Here is a 21,088-nt window from a genome sequence, read left to right as displayed (position 1 = left end):
CTTTGTATTACCAAATCAAAGCACTTCAATAGATGCAACTGTTAAGTGTTTTGCAAAGTAGAGAATTTTCTTAGAGATTTATATTAATTAAAATGTTAAGATGATTTTTTTATTACCAAAGGCAAAACAAACTCCTAAAGAAAATATTCAGGTTGAACAAAAGTTAATATTTGTGTTTTTAACAGAAATTCTTGGAGAATCAGAATACCATTGATTTTCAAAATATGTGTTGAAAAACATTATGTATGTAACAGAATAAAATAGATTTTAAGGATAGTTATGATGATAAAAAACACATTCATTAAATTATATTTTTATTATTTTATGGTTGTAAATCAGAAAAATGTTTAAATCCAAAGATAAAACAGCCCTTTTAAAATCATCTTATTGATTTAACACCTACATTGCTAAGTAAATAGTATAAATGGGAGGAAAGAGAAATCCTAAGAATTCTTTTCCTAATTCTAACTTGAAAATAAATATGCCCATTTTTCAGAACTGCAATAAATTCATTCAAGAAAGGATTATTAAATGTATGTATTTTGCTAACTATAGGTATACAATATAATGCAAGAATCTTACACTCTAACAACTATGTTTGAATTGGGAACATAAACATCCATAAAAGATTACATCTACAAGAAATGTTATTCAATATTATTAATTGTAAATTCAGACAAAAGCAAACCAATAGAACTCTTAAATTAATAATAAAAGGACAAATAATTCAATGTAAAAATGGGCAAAGATCTAACTAGACATTTTTCTTAAGAAGATATAAATATGTCAAGCAAATACATGGAAGATATTTAATATCATCAGTCCTTAGGAAAATGAAAATTGAAACCACAATGAGACACGATTCATGTACCCTTGGATTCCTATAATAAAAATACAAACAATAATAGCAAGTATTAAAGAAATTGTAACTTTCATACTTTGCTGAACATAATGTAAATGCTACCGATTTATAAGACAGTTCCACAATAAGATAAACAGAACCACAATATTTTTTAAATATTTATTTTTTAGTTGTAGTTGGACACAATAACTTTATTTTATTTATTTATTTTTATGTACTGCTGAAGATCCAACCCAGGGCCTCACATGTGCTAGGCAAGCACTCTACAGGTGAGCCACAACTCCAGCCCTAGAAACACATATTATCTAACAATTCCACCTACAGGTACAGATTCAAGGTAAATGAAAACCTACAGCCAAAGACTTGTACACAAATGTTTACAGCAGCTTTAGTTTTATGTGTATTATTATTATACTTTCATTTAGTAATTATACTTACTATTTTTGTTCTTGCCCATAAAGTAGAAATAGGCCAAAAGTTCATCACCTGATGAATGGATAAACAAGATACAGCATAGCCACAGAATGAATACTAGTTAGTCATATAAAGAAATTAATTATTAACTAATACACGGTAAAACATAGAAAACATTATGACAAGTGAAAGAAGCCAGTCACAAAGCACAAATATAGTACAATTTTGTTTTTGAAATGTCTAAAATAGAAAAATCTACAAAAATAGAAAGTAAACTGGTGATTGCTTATAGTTAGCAAGGTTGAGGAGAACAAGGAATGATTTGCAATTAGAGTAAATTAAACATTGTGCAATTGATTATGATGATGGTTACACAATTTTGTGAATATATTAAACCATTGAATTGTATACTTTATTTTTTTTTTAATTTTTTATTGTGGGTTGTTCAAAACATTACAAATTTCTTGACATATCATATTCCACACTTTGATTCAAGTGGGTTATGACCTCCCAACTTCACCCCATACACAGATTGCAGAATCACATCAGTTACACATCCATTGATTTACAAATTGCGATACTAGTGTCTGTTGTGCTCCGCTGCCTTTCCCATCATCCACCCTCCCCCCTCCCCACCTCTCCCCTCCCCTCCCCTCCTCTCTCTCTACCTCCTCCACTGTATAACCCTGAGGGTCTCCCTCCATTACCATGCAATTTCCCTTCTCTCTCCCTTTCCCTCCCACCTCTCATCCCTGTTAAATGTTAATCTTCTTCTCCTGCTCTTCGTCCCTACTCTGTTCTTAGTTACTCTCTTTATATCAAAGAAGACATTTGGCATTTCTTTTTTAGGGATTGGCTAGCTTCACTTAGCATAATCTGCTCTAATGCCATCCATTTCCCTGTAAATTCTATGATTTTGTCATTTTTTAATGCAGAGTAATACTCCATTGTGTATAAATGCCACATTTTTTTTATCCATTCGTCTATTGAAGGGCATCTAGGTTGGTTCCACAGTCTTGCTATTGTGAACTGTGCTGCTATGAACATCGATGTAGCAGTGTCCCTGTAGCATGCTCTTTTTAGGTCTTTAGGGAATAGACCAAGAAGGGGAATAGCTGGGTCAAATGGTGGCTCCATTCCCAGCTTTCCAAGAAATCTCCATACTGCTTTCCAAATTGGCTGCACCAATCTGCAGTCCCACCAGCAATGTACAAGTGTACCCTTTTCCCCACATCCTCGCCAGCACTTGTTGTTGTTTGACTTCATAATGGCTGCCAATCTTACTGGAGTGAGATGGTATCTTAGGGTGGTTTTGATTTGCATTTCTCTGACAGCTGGAGATGGTGAGCATTTTTTCATGTACTTGTTGATTGACTGTATGTCCTCCTCTGAGAAGTGTCTGTTCAGGTCCTTGGCCCATTTGTTGATTGGGTTGTTTGTTCTCTTATTGTCTAATTTTTTGAGTTCTTTGTATACTCTGGATATTAGGGCTCTATCTGAAGTGTGAGGAGTAAAGATTTCTTCCCAGGGTGTAGGCTCCCTATTTACTTCTCTTATTGTTTCTTTGGCTGAGAAAAAACTTTTTAGTTTGAGTAAGTCCCATTTGTTGATTCTAGTTATTAACTTTTGTGCTATGGGTGTCCTATTAAGGAATTTGGAGCCCGACCCCACAGTATGTAGATCGTAGCCAACTTTTTCTTCTATCAGACGGCGTGTCTCTGATTTGATATCAAGCTCCTTGATCCATTTTGAATTCACTTTTGTGCATGGCGAGAGAAAGGGATTCAGTTTCATTTTGTTGCATATGGATTTCCAGTTTTCCCAGCACCATTTGTTAAAGATGCTATCCTTCCTCCATTGCATGCTTTTAGCAGCTTTATCAAATATAAGGTAGTTGTAGTTTTGTGGATTGGTTTCTGTGTCCTCTATTCTGTACCATTGGTCCACCCGCCTGTTTTGGTACCAGTACCATACTGTTTTTGTTACTATTGCTCTGTAGTATAGTTTGAAGTCTGGTATCGCTATACCGCCTGATTCACACTTCCTGCTTAGCATTGTTTTTGCTATTCTGGGTCTTTTATTTTTCCATATGAATTTCATGATTGCTTTCTCTATTTCTACAAGAAATGCCGTTGGGATTTTGATTGGCATTGCATTAAACCTATAGAGAACTTTTGGTAATATCGCCATTTGATGATGTTAGTTCTGCCTATCCATGAACAGGGTATATTTTTCCATCTTCTAAAATCTTCTTCTATTTCTCTCTTTAGGGTTCTGTAATTTTCATTGTATAAGTCTTTCACCTCTTTTGTTAGGTTGATTCCCAAGTATTTTATTTTTTTTGAAGATATTTTGAATGGAGTGGTTGTCCTCATTTCCATTTCAGAGGATTTGTCGCTGATATACAGGAATGCCTTTGATTTATGCGTGTTGATTTTATATCCTGCCACTTTGCTGAATTCATTTATTAGCTCTAATAGTTTCTTTGTAGACCCTTTTGGGTCTGCTAGGTATAGAATCATATCATCTGCAAATACTGATAATTTAAGTTCTTCTTTCCTATTTTTATGCCTTTAATCTCTTTCGTCTGTCTAATTGCTCTGGCCAGTGTTTCGAGAACTATGTTGAACAGAAGTGGAGAGAGAGGGCATCCCTGTCTTGTTCCAGATTTTAGAGGGAATGCCTTCAGTTTTTCTCCATTCAGAATGATGCTAGCCTGAGGCTTAGCATAGATTGCTTTTACAATATTGAGGTATGTTCCTGTTATCCCTAGTTTTTCTAGAGTTTTGAACATAAAGGGATGCTGTACTTTGTCGAATGCTTTTTCCGCATCTATCGAGATGATCATATGGTTCTTATTTTTAAGTCTATTGATGTGGTGAATAACATTTATTGATTTCCGTATATTCAACCAGCCTTGCATCCCAGGGATGAATCCTACTTGATCATGGTGTACAATTTTTTTGATATGTTTTTGTATCCGATTCGCCAGAATTTTATTGAGGATTTTTGCATCTAGGTTCATTAGAGATATTGGTCTGTAGTTTTCTTTCTTTGAAGTGTCTTTGTCTGGTTTAGGTATCAGGGTGATGTTGGCCTCATAGAATGAATTTGGAAGTTCTCCCTCCTTTTATATGTCCTGAAGTAGCTTGAAAAGTATTGGTATTAGTTCTTCTTTAAAGGTTTTGTAAAATTCTGCTGTATACCCATCCGGTCCTGGGCTTTTCTTAGTTGGTAGTCTTTTTATGGTTTCTTCTATTTCCTCAATTCATATTGGTCTGTTTAGGTTGTCTATATCCTCCTGACTCAATCTGGGCAGATCATATGACTTAAGAAATTTATCTATGCCTTCACTATCTTCTAATTTATTGGAGTATAAGGATTCAAAATAGTTTTTGATTATCTTCTGTATTTCTGAAGTGTCTGTTGTGATATTGCCTTTTTCATCCCGTATGCTAGTAATTTGAGTTCTCTCTCTTCTTCTCTTCGCTAGCATCGCTAAGGGTCTGTCTATTTTGTTTATTTTTTCAAAGAACCAACTTTTAGTTTTCTCAATTTTTTCAATTGTTTCTTTTGTTTCGATTTCATTAATTTCAGCTCTGATTTTAATTATTTCTTGCCTTCTACTTCTTTTGCTGTTGTTTTGCTCTTCTTTTTCTAGGATTTTGAGATGAAGTATGAGATCATTTATTTGTTGGTTTTTTCTTTTTTAAAGGAATGAACTCCAAGCAATGAATTTTCCTCTTAGAACTGCTTTCAATGTGTCCCATAGATTCTGATATGTTGTGTCTGTGTTTTCATTTATCTCTAAGAATTTTTTAATTTCCTTCTTGATGTCTTCTATAACCCATTGATCATTCAGTAACCTATTGTTCATTCTCCAAGTGATGTATGCTTTTTCCTTCCTTCTTTTATCGTTGATTTTCAGTTTCATTCCATTATGATCAGATAAGATGCATGGTATTATCTCTACTCCTTTATATTGTCTAAGAGTTGCCCTGTGACATAATATATGATCTATTTTTGAGAAGGATCCATGTGCTGCTGAGAAAAAAGTGTAACTGCTTGATGTTGGGTGGTATACTCTATATATGTCAATTAGGTCTAGGTTATTAATAGTGTTATTGAGTTCTATAGTTTCCTTATTCAACTTTTGTTTGGAAGATCTGTCCAGTGGCGAGAGAGGTGTGTTGAAGTCTCCCATGATTATGGTGTGGTGGTCTATTAGACTCTTGAACTTGAGAAGAGTTTGTTTGACGAACATAGCTGCACCATTGTTTGGGGCATAAATATTTATGATTGTTATGTCTTGTTGGTGTATGGTTCCCTTAAGCAGTATGTAGTGTCCCTCTTTATCCCTTTTGATTAACTTTGGCTTGAAATCTATTTTATTTGATATGAGTATGGACACGCCTGCTTGTTTCCGAAGTCCATATGAGTGATATGATTTTTCCCAACCTTTCACCTTCAGCCTATGTATGTCTTTTCCTATCAAATGCGTCTCCTGTAGGCAGCATATTGTTGGGTCTTGTTTTGTGATCCATTCTACTAGCCTGTGTCTCTTAATTGGTGAGTTTAAGCCATTAACATTTAGGGTTATTATTGAGATATGGGTTGTTCTTCCAGCCATATTTGTTTATTTATGTTACTAAACATGGTTTGAGTCCTCTTTGATTATTTCCCCCCCCTTTACTGTCCTACCTCCCACTGTTGGTTTTCATTGCTATTTTCCATTTCCTCTTCCTGTAATGCTTTGGCGAGGATGTTTTGAAGAGATGGTTTTCTAGCTGCGAATTCTTTAAACTTTTGTTTATCGTGGAAGGTTTTAATTTCATCCTCCATCCTGAAGCTTAATTTCGCTGGATACACAATTCTTGGTTGGAACCCATTTTCTTTCAGTGTTTGAAATATGTTATTCCAGGATCTTCTAGCTTTCAGAGTCTGTGTTGAAAGATCAGCTGTTATCCTGATTGGCTTACCCCTAAATGTAATCTGCTTCCTTTCTCTTGTAGCTTTTAAAATTCTCTCCTGATTCTGTATGTTGGGCATCTTCATTATAATGTGTCTAGGTGTGGATCTCTTATGATTTTGCACATTCGGCGTCCTGTAGGTTTCTAGGATTTGGGATTCTGTCTCATTCTTCAAGTCTGGGAAGTTTTCTTATATTATTTCATTGAATAGACTGCTCATTCCTTTGGTTTGGAGCTCTGTACCTTCCTGTATCCCAATGACTCTTAAGTTTGGTCTCTTAATGTTATCCCATATTTCTTGGATGTTCTGCTCATGGTTTCTTAACAGTCTTGCTGAGCTGTCTATGTTCTTTTCCAGTTGAAATACTTTGTCTTCATTGTCTGATGTTCTATCTTCTAAGTGTTCTACTCTGCTGGTAGTATTCTCCATTGAGTTTTTAAGTTGGTTTATTGCTTCCTGCATTTCTAGGATTTCTGATTGCTTGTTTTTTATAACCTCTATCTCCCTGTATAGTTGATCCTTTGCTTCCTGGATTTGTTTGCGTAATTCGTTGTCGAAGTGATCTTTCATTGTCTGATTTTGCTGTTTAATGTCTTCCTTGATACTCCAGATCATCTGAAGCATGTATATCCTGAATTCTTTATCTGACATTCCATCTGCTGCAGCTGTTACCTCTTCTAAAGTTGCGTTGACCTGCATTGCTTGTGGTCCTTTCTTTCCTTGTCTTTTCATACTGCTTGCGTATCTTTCCTGCAGGTGCGGGCGGCGGCTCTGCTCTCTCCTTATTCCAATTGGGGTGTCGTGGCTACCACGCCGGCAGGTCACTGGGCCTGTTCTGGGAGCTGGCGGCAGCTCTGTTCTGCCCCTACTCCAATTGGGGTGACGAGTGTACCACGCCGGCAGGCCACCGGGCCTGATCCGCCGGTCGGTTGCAGGTTTGCCTACCCTGCAGGCGCGGGCGGCGGCTCTACTCTGCCCCTACTCCAAATGGGGTGACGTGTCTGTCGTACCGGCAGGCCACTGGGCCTGTCCCGCTGGTCGGTCGCAGATCTGCCCACCTTTCGGGCACGGGTGGAGGCTCTGCTCTGCCCCTACTCCAATTGGGGTGTCGTGACTACCCCGCCTGCAGGACGCTGGGCCTGTTCCTGGCACGGGAGGCGACTCTGCTCTGTCACTACTCCAATTGGGGTGGTGTTTGTACCACGCCGGCAGGCTCCTGGGCCTGATCCGCCGGTCTGTTGTAGGTCTGCCTACCTTGGAGGCGTGGGCGGCGGATCTGCCCTGCCCCTCCTACCACGCCTGCGGACCCCTGGGCCTGATCTGCAGGTTGATCACTGGTCTGCTCACCCTGCGGGCACGGGTGGCGGTTCCGCTCCGCCCCCACTCCAGTTGGGGTCACGTGATCAGGGCCTGATCCGGGCGTGGGAGAAGGATCTGCTCTGCCCCTACTCCAGTTGGGGTGACGTGTGTACCACACTGGCAGGCCACTGGGCCTGACCCGCCAGGCTGTCACAGGTCTGTTTACCTTGCAAGCGCGAAGGGCGGCTCTGCCCTGCCCCTCCTACCACGCCCATGTACCACTGGGTCGCGGGTCTGCCCACCTTGCGGGTGCGGGTGGCGGCTCCGCTCCACCCCCTCTCCAATTGGGGTCACTCAGTCACCACGCTGGCGAGCCGCTGGGCCTGCTCCGGGCGCTGGCGGCGGCCCGGCTCCTCCCCTCTGGCTCGACGACAAATTGAGGAGACTCGGGTGACTGTGCCTCACCCCCCCTACCAGGAGACCAATTGCTTATGTCACCGCTGGTATTGATGAAGATCTCTCCTCCGCCGCTTTCTGCTGACATCAGATCTCTGCCATGTTGGTATCCTATGTGAATGGCAGCATTTCGTTCCCCTTGCCGGGCAACCAAAGCAACTGGTGAGTCCTGACCGGCCCTCAGCAGGACCCGGACCGAGACGCAGTTTCCGCGGGCTCCTAGCCCCGGTCCAGGGAAGTTCCGGGAGCCGGAACTCGGCCGCTCCGTGCTCGGTGTAAGCTCCTATAAGTGTAAGCTCCAAGAAGCAGTCCCTGCGGGCTCAGTTCCGGGAGCCGGAATTCGGCTGCTTAGTGCTTGGTGTATGCTCTGATAGTAGCAGGGTCCAAGAAGCAGCCTCCGCAGGCTCCGCAGCCCTGAGCCAGGGCGGTTCCGGGACGGTTCCGGGAGCCGGAACTCCGCCGCCCCACGCTCGGTGTTCGCTCCGATAAGATCAGATTCTAAGAAGCACCCAGGCACTGAACCCTAGCAATCTGTCTGCAAGCCGCAGGCGAACTGCAGCCTGAAATTACCTGTTCTATGGCTGAATGAGCTGCGGTCAGTCGAAAACAGGGAAGGTGACGTCAGTTTACCAACATGGTGGCTGCTGGCCTCCTCTGTGGTCTGACCGGTGTGGAGAACCGAGATAGACCGCTTCCTTCCCCCGTCTCGAACCCAGAATTCAGCCCTGAGTACGGTGCTTGCGCGGCTGGCAGAAACTGCAGCGCTGTAACCCTGCGTCTCTATCCCAGCGCGCACTGCAGACTCTAGCCGCGGGGTGATTTGCTGAATAAGCAGTGTTACCCTCTGTGCGACAAACCTCTCGCGTTTGAGTCCCCGTAGCCGATCCTCGTGCGATGGAAATCCTTCCTCCAGGTTCCGGAGCACCCCACTATTGCTGGAAATTCCTAACAAGATATCCTTTAGCCGTCCTGACTTATCATACTCCCACACAGTGAAGCAGCACACGGGGGCAATGCACTCCCCTCGCCGCCATCTTCCTCTCTCCCCCTGAATTGTATACTTTAAATGAATAAACTGTATGATATGTGAAGTAGATCTCAATAAAGCTATTTTTTAAAAAGTAAAGCAAATTTCTAATTTAAAAAGAAATGAATTTTAAGGAAAACTTGGAAAGATATAGGAAACAAAGATAAACATGTTAAGAAAATAATTTGAAAAAACTAAATTCCCTCTTCTACCATGTAGTTATTTTCCATTTACAGACAGTAAGACACAAATACCCTGGATTTGCCAAGCCCAGAAAGTTCTGAGTTACCAAGAGAAAGAGAAACTTTCTAAGCCCAAAAGGAGGAATATATAAGGGCAAATACAAGTCAGAAATCTGAAATTCTGGAAAATAAGGAAAAAGCAACAGGCTTGATATAAGACAATTTCAAGATATCACTGCCTATAACTAATTTTTATATGCCATCTATTGTAGAAGTCAGTGCATCACCTGAATCTTAAAAACCAAGAACTGAAGCAAAGATATTCAGCCTCCCCACATCAAATTTACCAGCTCATACTTCCTAAGCAGTAACTAATTCTGCTCCTCTTAATGGACCTTGATCTCCAGGTGCTCTCAAGAAGACCTTGCTTGGCCCATTTGTTGATTGGGTTATTTGTTATTTTATTGTCTAATTTTTTGAGTTCTTTGTATACTCTGGATATTAGGGCTCTATCTGAAGTGTGAGGAGTAAAAATTTGTTCCCATGATGTAGGCTCCCTATTTACCTCTCTTATTGTTTCTCTTGCTGAGAAAAAACTTTTCAGTTTAAGTAAGTCCCATTTGTTGATTCTTGTTATTAACTCTTGTGCTATGGGTGTCCTATTAAGGAATTTGGAAATCAACCCCACAATATGTAGATTGGAGCCAACTTTTTCTTCTATCAGACGCAGAGTCTCTGATTTGATATATAGCTCCTTGATCCACTTTGAGTTAACTTTTGTGCATGGCGAGAGGAGGGGATTCAGGACCTGAACAGACACTTCTCAGAGGAGGACATACAATCAATCAACAAGTACATGAAAAAATGCTCACCATCTCTAGCAGCCAGAGAAATGCAAATCAAAACCACCCTAAGATATCATCTCACTCCAGTAAGATTGGCAGCCATTATGAAGTCAAACAACAAGTGCTGGCGAGGATGTGGGGAAAAGGGTACTCTTGCACATTGCTGGTGGGACTGCAAACTGGTGCGGCCAATTTGGAAAGCAATATGGAGATTCCTGGGAAAGCTGGGAATGGAACCACCATTTGGCCCAGCTATTGCCCTTCTCGGACTATTCTCTGAAGACCTTAAAAGAGCGTACTACAGGGATACTGTCACATCGATGTTCATAGCAGCACAATTCACAATTGCTAGACTGTGGAACCAACCCAGATGCCCTTCAATAGATGAATGGATTTAAAAAATGTGGCATTTATACACCATGGAGTATTACGCAGCACTAAAAAATGACAAAATCATGGAATTTGCAGGGAAATGCATGGCACTAGAGCAGATTATGCTTAGTGAAGCTAGCCAATCCCTAAAAAACAAATACCAAATGTCTTCTTTGATATAATGAGAGCAACTAAGAACAGATCAGGGAGGAAGAGCAGGAAGAAAAGATTAACATTAAACAGAGACATGAGGTGGGAGGGAAAGGGAGAGAAAAGGGAAATTGCATGGTAATGGAGGGAGACCCTCATTGTTATACAAAATTACATATAAGAGTTTGTGAGGGGAATGGGAAAATAAACAAGGAGAGAAATGAATTACAGTAGATGGGGTAGAGAGAGAAGATGGGAGGGGAGGGGAGGGGAGGGGGGATAGTAGAGGATAGGAAAGGTAGCAGAATACAACAGTTACTAATAGGGCATTATGTAAAAATGTGGATGTGTAACCGATGTGATTCTGCAATCTGTATTTGGGGTAAAATTGGGAGTTCATAACCAACTTGAATCTAATGTATGAAATATGATATGTCAAGAGCTTTGTAATGTTTTGAACAACCAATAAAAAAATTAAAAAATAAAAAATTTAAAAGGTAAAAAAAAAGACCTTGCTGTCTATGTCAACAAAATAACATAGGCCATCCAAAATAAAATTATTTAATGTATCTCCTATACACATCAATATGTCTCTTTCAGGGGTCAGCAAACTATATCCTATGAGTCAAATCTAACCTACTGTCTGCTTTTATAAGTGAAAATTTTACTGGAACATAATTGGTTTATACATTGTCTATGGCTCTTTCATACTACAACAACAGAGTTGAATATGCATGAAAGAGACTATATAGTCCTAACTAAATATTTACTATCTGGCCCTTTATAGAAAAAGATGCCTGACCCCTTACTTATTTCATCATTCATTCTTTCTCCTTTTTCATAAAGAGGTTTCTCTTCCTCTCTAATGTAAACCAACTGTTTATGCATTGAATTCCTTTGCTTATTATCTGTTTCTATATAGAACCTTACTATACTAATTATCTCATCTATGTATTTTTGCCACTCCTCTATTTCTACAGTATCCTTCAACTATTCTAAGAATATACATCCATCTAAAAATAAATTGTCCTCTATTGTGCTATCTTCTTAATCTACTCCAGTTTTTCTTCTTCTCTTTAACAGCAAAATTCTGGAAAGTATAGTATTAATATATATTCAGTGCTTCTACTGCCTGACCCATTTAACTCACTGCACGGAATCTAACTTGCATCTGCCATCAGAACTTCTCTCTCAATACTCAACAAGCCTTAAAATATTTACTCTCCAAATTTCTTTTATTAACAAAGCCTGTTCTTGATCTGCACCTTTTCCAGCATCTATTTCTTCCTCTTAAAACCATTCTTGCAGCTTCATTATTTCTTTTAAATTATATTACATGTGCCTTTAGAACAATAGAAAATTCAACCATGCAAGGAGGGTAAATTAAAATCAATCATAAAGCTAGGGGTATAGTTTATTGGTATAGCACTTGTGGGCACAAGGCCCTGATTTTGATCACTACCAGCACCAAAAACAAAACTAAATAGTAGAGGAAAATAAAAGTTGACCAAAAAAATCACTCATAACCTCACCACTCTGAGTTAATCAATACAAATATTTGACTATGAATGCAAGGAAATATACTCATAAAATTTTAAAAATGACAATATGTATGCCATTTTATAATCTGCTTTTTTGTTTAATGATTTACCAGAATCATTGTCCTATAAAAATAAGTATATTTCTATACCCTCTCTTTTTTGAAACTCTATCATTTGGTATCTAAATTCCCCAACTCACTTCCTACTTCATTAATTATTTCTCCTCTGGCATATCTATCATGCCTCACTCACTCCCTTTTGTGCTTGTTTCTCAAAGGTTCATTCTGAAATTTCCTCTCATCTCTACATTCTCTTCTGTAGCCATTTCATCACTTCAATTATCACCTTCATGGAACAGACTGAAAAATGTGTATCTCTATTCCAAATTTGTATTATAAATTCTATTTTAAAATTGACACTATTAGTAATTTTTCTCCAAATTCAACTGTCTAAAACTGAACTCATCATCTGCTCATCACAGTGAGCAATGTCTGTGATAACCACTTCCGATAATGACAACACTCATTCAAACTCAACACTTGTAAGTCATCTCTAGTAAGCAGATTTTTCCTACTTGCTTACTTACACTTAAAAATACAGAGTCAGAATTGGTTGTGAACATAACAAAATAACAGAAAGTTTAGTAATCCCATGTCATAATAATCATTGGGATTACACATTCATTTAGCATTATATGAGCCAAGAAATCTGTAGTTTATGAAAAAGCAGAGTTCATCTTCCCTCATTACCTTAAAATTCAAATCCAAATTTACAGATTATGATTTCTGAATGTCAATAAAACATTCAGAAATGAAACATACATTAAAATCCCTATTATTTCAAGTACCCAAATCAAATTCTTGTTCTTTTTATACTTATAGGGCAAAGAAATAAAAGGGTATTTGCTTTTTTTTTCATGTACTGTGGACTGAATCCAGGCCATTGGACCTGCTAGGCAAGAACTGTACCACTGAGCTAGATGCCCAGCCCTTTTAATTCATTAATTTTTATTTATTTACTTATTTATTCTAATTTGTTATATAAGACAGCAGAAGGCATTACAATTCATATATATAGAAAGAGCACAATTTTTCATATCTCTGGTTGTATACAAAGTATATTCACATCATTCACGTCTTCATACATGTACTTAGGATAATGACATCCATCTCATTCCAGAATCTTTTTTTTCTTTATTTTAATTATTGATTTTTTAATATATGACAGCAAAATGCATTACTATTCATATTATACTAATAGAGTTCATTTTTTCATATATCTGGTTATATATAAAGTATATTCATACCAATTCATGTCTTCACACTTGTACTTTGGATAATGATGTCCATCACATTCCACCATCATTTCTAACCACACGTCCCCCCTCCCTTCCCTCCCACCCCTGTGCCCTATCTAGAGTTTGTCTATTCCTCCCATGCTCCACCTCCCTACCCCACTATGAATCAGTCTCCTTATATCAGAGAAAATATTCAGCATTTGTATTTTGGGGATTGGCTAACTACATTTAGAATTATCTTCTCCAACTCCATCCATTTACGTGAAAATGCCATGATTTTATTCTCTTTTATTGCTGAGTAATATTCCATTGTGTATATATGCAACATTTTTTATCCATTCATCTATTGAAGGGCATCTAAGTTGGTTCCACAGTTTAGCTATGGTGAATTGTGTTGCTATAAACATTAATGTGGCTGTGCTCCCGTAGTATGCTATTTTTAAGTCCATTGGGTGTAGACCAAGGGGTGGGATAGCTGGTTCAAATGGTGGTTCCATTCCCAGTTTTTCAAGGAATCTCCATTCTGCTTTCCATATTGGCTGCACCATTTTGCAGTCCCACAAGCATTGTATGAGTGTGCCTTTTTCCCCACATCCTCGCCAACACTTGTTATTTGTCTTCATAATAGCTGCCATTCTGACTGGAGTGAGATAGTATCTGAGAGTGGTTTTGATTTGCATTTCTCTGATTGCTAGAGATGATGAGCATTTTTTCATATATTTGTTGATTGATTGTGTATCCTCTTCTGAGAAGTGTCTGTTCAGTTCCTTGACACATTTATTGATTGGGTTATTTGTTATTTTGGTGTTTAGCATTTTTAGTTCTTTATATACCCTAGAGATTAGTTCTCTATCTGATGTGCAAGTGGCAAAAATTTATAGGCTCTCTATTCACCTCACTGACTATTTATTATGCTGAAAAGAATCTTTTTAATTTGAATCCATCCCATTTATGAATTCTTTATTTTAATTCTTGCACTATAGGAGTCTTATTAAGGAAGTAGTGGCCTAATCTGATACAATGAAGGTGAAAGATCTTTGCAGCAAAAACTAAAGAACACTAGAGAAATAAATTAAAGAAGACCTTAGAAGATAGAAATATTTCCATTGGTCTTGGGTAGGCAGAATTAATAGTGCCAAAATGACCACACTACCAAAAGCACTATACAGATTTAATGTAATGCCAATCAAAATCCCAATAGCATTCCTCACAGAAATAGAAAAAGCAGTCATGAAATGAAATTCATCTGGAAAAATAAGAGACCCAGAATAGCTAAATCAATTCTTAGCAAGAAGAGTGAAGTAGGTGGCATCACTATACCAGACTTTAAACTATATTACATAGCAATAGTAACAAAACAGCATGGTATTGGCACCAAAATAGACTGGTAGGACAATGGTACAGAACAGAGGACACAGAGACTAACCCACATAATTACAGTAATGTTATATTAGACAAAGGTGCCAAAAACATACATTGGGAAAAAAAGACAGCCTCTTCAACAAATGGTGCTGGGAGAACTAGAAATCCATATGCAACAAAATGAAATTAAACCCCTATCTCTCATCATACACAAAACTTAACTCAAAGTGGATCAAGGACCTAGGAATTAAACCAGAGACCCTGTGTCTATTTATTTATTTATTTTTAGTTTGAGCCAGGGTCTCACTAAGTTGCCCTGGCTAGCCTCTAACTTGTAATCATCCTGCCTCAGCATCCTGACTAGCTGGAATTACAGAAAAAGTGATTCTTTCTATTTTATTTTTCTAGTTTCAGGACGTTCTTTTTAAAAAAAAAAAAAAAAAGTGGTTGCACAAATCATCTTGAACAAAACATTTATTAGTTTTATATCAAATATGCAGAAAATAATAATACTTTATATGTCTGTTTTAATTGCAAACACCTTTTAGTACCTCAATATTCTGATTTTGTCAGAATTATTTCCACAGATTTGATCTTTAGAGTAAGAGACACATTACATATAATTAAAAAAGATACATAAACTCCTGGGAAAAGTCACATTTTTTAAAAAATGTATTTCAATACAAATAATTGGAGGTAAATTACCCTTAAATATAGTCAAATCTAGCTGTATGTTAGATCTCAATAGAAAAGAACACACCAAGAAGCAATAAAATCTTAACTTTAGAACATTCACATCTTCTCACATCCATTCACCCAACAAACCAAGATTTCTAGTATTACCATCCATATCTTCTAGCATTTTACCATGTGTAGCAAATAACAATGATATACACTAGGATAATAATGAGATAATATTTTGACCTGACTTACAATAATTATAAATGGAAAAGAATTCAAGAGGAAAGTAAAATGGTAGTGGGAGTAGTACCTGAATATGAGAAAGGACTATCAAATTCAGAGATTCCTTTTTTGAAAATGAACTAAAATATTAAGACATTAAAAATCTTTATACAAATACAGAAAATAATATTTATGGTTTAAAAACATTTGTTACTATTAAATATAAAACAATGTTAGTGTTTGAAAAATGATGCATTTATTAAATACTGATTAAGCCCTTTTCATGTTCTAGGCACTATGCTAAACAATAGAAGCAAAATCTCCCTGCTCAGGAAATGTAATCAAGTAGAGATTTTATAGTTAATATAAAAAGAATGAGAAAAAACACACAGATGCTAATATTTTAAAATAAGTCCAGTTTACTTCATTCTTACCAATTATAATTCTTCATGTTTAAATTTACCATTCTACAATTTCAAAAGAAAATTATCTCAGACTATAGAAATCTAACAATACAGTAAACAATGCAATGGTTACAATGGTACAGGCACACTAATATTAATTTGAAAATCATCTAATAAAAACTCCTCCTTTCAAAAAATGCAGGGTACCACTATGAAAAAAGGCTCTTAAAATATGTAACAGTAAGATATCTAAATAAATAAGGTTTCCATTAAACATCAATTTATAACAGAAAACAATTGTTTTACTTTAATTTTTGTGTATTTTTACTGACATTTTACTGATATTCAAAGCATATTACACATAAGTTCTATTTAGGAATAAAATCCTAATGTGAAACCAAAACCTTTTTCACCTTTTCCTTTTTTATTATGTTCATTAAATTCTACTGAGTTAAAACTGATATTTTATCTGCTTTTAAATTTACAATTGTTATTTTATAAAAATGATTTTATAAAAACGATTATATTGCTACTTTGTTGATACATCTTTTTCTAGTATTATGTCTTGTTTCTGATACACAATATTTTTCATTACTGATTAAAATTCAAGAGAAGACCAAGGAAATTTTGAAGAAATTTCTTATAAAAATAATTACTGATTTTTCAAGAGAATCATTTATCTTTAGTCTAAATGTATACATTTTTAAAATTTTATACTATAATCTTTAAACTTTAATTGTAAATTGAAAAAATCCAGAGACTTATTTTACTATGTTTCAAATGAATAAACTGAATTATAGCTATAAAAAATGGAATGTAGATCTAAATGAGCTTGTGTTAATAAGTACACACTATCCAGAACAAAGAAGATAAAAATTTCACTATATACTATAAAGCCTACAAGCAGAATAGTATGTTTAGTTTTAGATACAGAAACAAATACTATGAAATAAATTCACAAATAGAAGGTAGTTCCTATGTAACTTCAAAGGACAGTAGTAACCATGAAGGTAAATAAAATCCAAACACACCTAGAACATTCATCCTTACAATAAAAGCAAGAAAAACTAAAAAGAAATCATAGTAAAAGGGAAAATAATAAGTAGGCAGAAGATAGGACATTTTAGGTCCATTTAAGAAGGATATTTTAAGAAAAAAGAGTTGTCTACTACTGAAACAAACAAAAAAAAAAACTTAGCAGTAGTTGAGTTCCTCATAACAAGAAGTGTTCAAGCAGAAATATTTAATACACTTTTTTTCTACAATATTCACTCAGCAATAAAGCTATAGGACACAGTAGATCTAAGAGAACTTTAACCTTACAACAATGGGTTCAGTGACATTAAAACCTGGAAAAGAGATAAAATAGCCACTTTTCAACTTACCTTTTTTTCCTCCTGCAACATTATTACTTCATAAAATCTTGGGATAAATGAACAATAATTTTCCTGTTGATCTTTCTTGATATTAATATTTTCACAATATAATGTCTTTTCCCTTTTGAAAATTCAGATAGAAAATTATAATTCTCAGTTTTAAACATATAAACATTTATATAAGCAAAAAGAATACAGTAACATTTCCTAGGTTAGAAGTATGTGATAAGACCAATAGGTTAGATTAGACTAACATATTTAAAATTTTGTAAAAAATGTACTTTTATGTTTGTTCTGCTTTTTCCAATTCAAAACATTATTATAAACCTGTTTCAATGATTCCAAAAACAAAATGAGATGTGAGTTGCATCATGACTTAAAATACAAAGCTATCAACAAAAGTTTCCTATATTCTATTTATCATAAAAAGTCTTTAAAATTCCAAATTCCTAGGGATTTCAATTACTTCTAAAATAATATTTATATCATACAACAATCTAGAAAGTGACTTAAAGACCTTTGAGAATGAAATAGAAGTTTATTTTCATTGAAAATTAAACAACCTCAAGAATGTACTAAGGAGTGATTAATAATAGTTCAAGCCTTGGAGTCTGACAGTCTGATAGAAATCCTAGCATTGCCACCTGTTAGCTGTATTACCTTATGTAAATCACCTAACTTTTCTAAGCTTCATATTCTTCATCTGTAATTTGAAATACTAATAGCCAATTCTCATGAATGAAAGTTATATTAAAACAGGCTATACTGACTATACTGGTTTTTCTATTTCTTAAATAGAATTTTAAAAGAATATGATATCCAAAATTTCTAACAAACTATACTAAACATATAAAGATTAAAATTAGATAACAGAAAAACATAAAACAAAGTTAAAATTTCATAATACTTGTCATTATTTTCTTTGTTCAGCAGTGTTAATTTAAATGTTCATTTACCAACCCAGCTCACTATTAAATACTCACTTTTTCAATGATTTTTATTTGCTCAAAATTCAACATAAGAACTTGTTTTCAAAACCTCAAGTGTGTTTATCAATCACAAATATAAACTCGGGATATCAGAATTGTCAGATACCATTTAGGTCTGTGTGTTTCCCAAAATGAAACCTATAGGCTTATCTTTCCATTTAGGTGACTCCTTATTATCTCCTTATTATTTCCTCTTTGGTTCTCTATCAAGTCTTTCATAATAATTCTTAGTCAACCAAAAAAAAAAGTAAAAAAAAAAAAAGTAGAAAATGTAAATTGCCAGAATGGAACAAAGACAACTCCAAATAAAAAGATACAGTGAAGGCAAGCAAATTATGAAAATAATGAAATAACTGAAGCAGTAGGAATGCAATGTACAAGAATTCATGCATGTAAGCAGAAGTAAAAAAAAAACACAAATGTAAGAAGAGGAGAAATAGAGAAAAAAGATCAAAGAAAGAAATATCACAAAACAGGGAGAATAGAAATGGGACAAGGTTGGGGAAAAGAACTGACAGGGAAAACTTTTAAGCAAAGGTCCATTTAAGAAGGACATTTTAAGAAAAAAGAGTTGTCAACTACTGAAACAACAACAAAAAAACCTTAGCAGTAGTTGAGTTCCTTATAACAAGAAGTGTTCAAGCAGAAATATTTCATACAGTTTTTAGTGTTGCTTTAAACCTCAATGAGAGAGCAGGGAAGGAAGAAAGGGCAAACCAGCCAATCTGGGAGAAGAAAAGGATATGATGAAAATATCCACCAACAAAAGTTTATGTTAAAAATGGAATGATCAGAATTAAAATATTCTGTAGACCTAATCTTGTTTAGAAGAATGAAAATAAAGTTAAACTACAGTAAGCCAAATATGCATGCTTAGTTTCCAGTGTTTTTTTTTTAATTTTTATTTTTTTTAATTTATATATGGCAGCAGAATGTGTTTCAATTCTTATTACACATATAGGGCACAATTTTTCATATTTCTGGTTGTATACAAAGTACATTCACACCAATTCCTGTCTTCATACATGTACTTTGGATAATAATGATCATCACATGCCACCATCATTTCTAACCCCATGCTCCCTCACTTCCCCTCCAACCCCTCTGCCCTGGATAGCGTTTCTCTATTCTTCCCCTGCTCCCACTCCCTATCCCACTGTGAATCAACCTCCTATATAAAAAAAAAAAAAAAAAAAAAAAAACATTGGGCATTTGGTTTTTTGGGATTGGCTAACTTCACTTAGCATTATCTTCTCTGACTCCATCCATTTACCTGCAAATGCCATGATTTTATTCTCTTTCATTTCTGAGTAATATTCCATTCTGTATATAGGCCACTTTTTTATCCATATATCTATTGAAGAGCATCTAGGTTGGTTCCAAAGTTTAGCTATTGTGAATTGTGCTGCTATAAACATGGATATGACTGTCTCCCTGTAGTATGCTGTTTTTAAGTCCTTTGGGTATAGACCAAGGAGAGGGATAGCTGGGTCAAATGGTGGTTCCATTCCCAATTTTCCAAGAAATCTCCATGCTGCTTTCCATATTGGCTGCACCAATTTGCAGTCTCACCAGCAGTGTATAAATGTACCTTTTTCCCCACATCCTCACTAACACTTATTGTTGTTTGTCTTTATAATAGCTACCATTCTGACTGGAGTGAAATGAAATCTTTGAGTGGTTTTGATTTTCATTTCTCCAATTGCTAGTGATGATGGACATGTTTTCATATGTTTGTTGATTGATTGTATATCATCTTCTGAGAAGTGTCTGTTCAGGTCCTTGGCCCATTTATTCATTGAGTTATTTGTTTTTGTGGTGCTTAGCTTTTTGAGTTTTTTATATACCCTAGAGATTAGTGCTCTATCTGATGTGTGAGGAGTAAAAATTTGCTCCTGAGATGTAGGCTCTCTATTCACCTCACATATTGTTTCTTTTGCTGAGAAGAAACTTTTTAGTTTGAGTCCATCCCATTTATTAATTCTTTATTTTAATTCTTGCATCAAAGGAGTCTTATTAAGGAAGTTGGGGCCTGATCCCACATGATGGAGATTAGGGTCTACTTTTTCTTCTGTTAGACACAGGGTCTCTAGTTTTATTCCTAAGTCCTTGATCCATTTTGAGTTGAGTTTTGTGCATTGTGAGAGATAGGGACTTAATTTCATTTTGTTGCATATGGATTTCCAGTTTACCCAGCACCATTTGTTGAAGAGGCTATCTTTTCTCCAATGCATGTTTTTGACACATTTGTCTAATATAATTGTAATTTTGTGGGTTATTCTCTGTGTCCTCTATTCTGTACCATTGGTTTACCAGTTCATTTTGCTGCCAATATCATGCTGTTTTTGTTACTATTGCTCTGTAGTATCAATAAACTTAAAGATAAGAATCATATGATCATCTCAATAGACGCAGAAAAAGCATTTGACAAAATACAGTACCCTTTAAGTTCAAAGCACTAGAAAAACTAGGGATAACAGGAACATATCTCAAGGCTACCTATGCTAAGCCCCAGGCCAACATCATTCTAAATGGAGAAAAATTGAAGGCATTCCCTCTAAAAACTGGAACAAGACAGGGACACCCTCTTTCACCACTTCTATTTAACATAGTTCTTAAAACACTGGCCAGAGCAATT

General features: G+C 36.1%; 1 protein-coding gene across 1 annotated transcript in view; it reads right to left on the bottom strand.

Moving 5' to 3' along the window:
* Stpg2 (sperm tail PG-rich repeat containing 2) overlaps positions 1-21,088 on the bottom strand; it is a 548,790-nt gene that overhangs the window by 501,012 nt on the left and 26,690 nt on the right. The window contains exon 6 of the mRNA XM_058583945.1: positions 17,471-17,582. Within this exon, the coding sequence (XP_058439928.1) occupies positions 17,471-17,582 (112 nt within the window). The remainder of the gene's footprint in view (positions 1-17,470; positions 17,583-21,088) is intronic.

The sequence above is a fragment of the Marmota monax genome, unplaced genomic scaffold, assembly GCF_021218885.2.
Source record: "Marmota monax isolate L192 unplaced genomic scaffold, Marmota_monax_Labrador192_F-V1.1 WCK01_AAM20220418_F8-fsc00002, whole genome shotgun sequence".
Lineage (NCBI taxonomy): Eukaryota > Metazoa > Chordata > Mammalia > Rodentia > Sciuridae > Marmota > Marmota monax.
The sequence above is the reverse complement of the archived record's forward strand: the minus strand, read 5'-3'. Positions and strand labels throughout refer to the sequence as shown.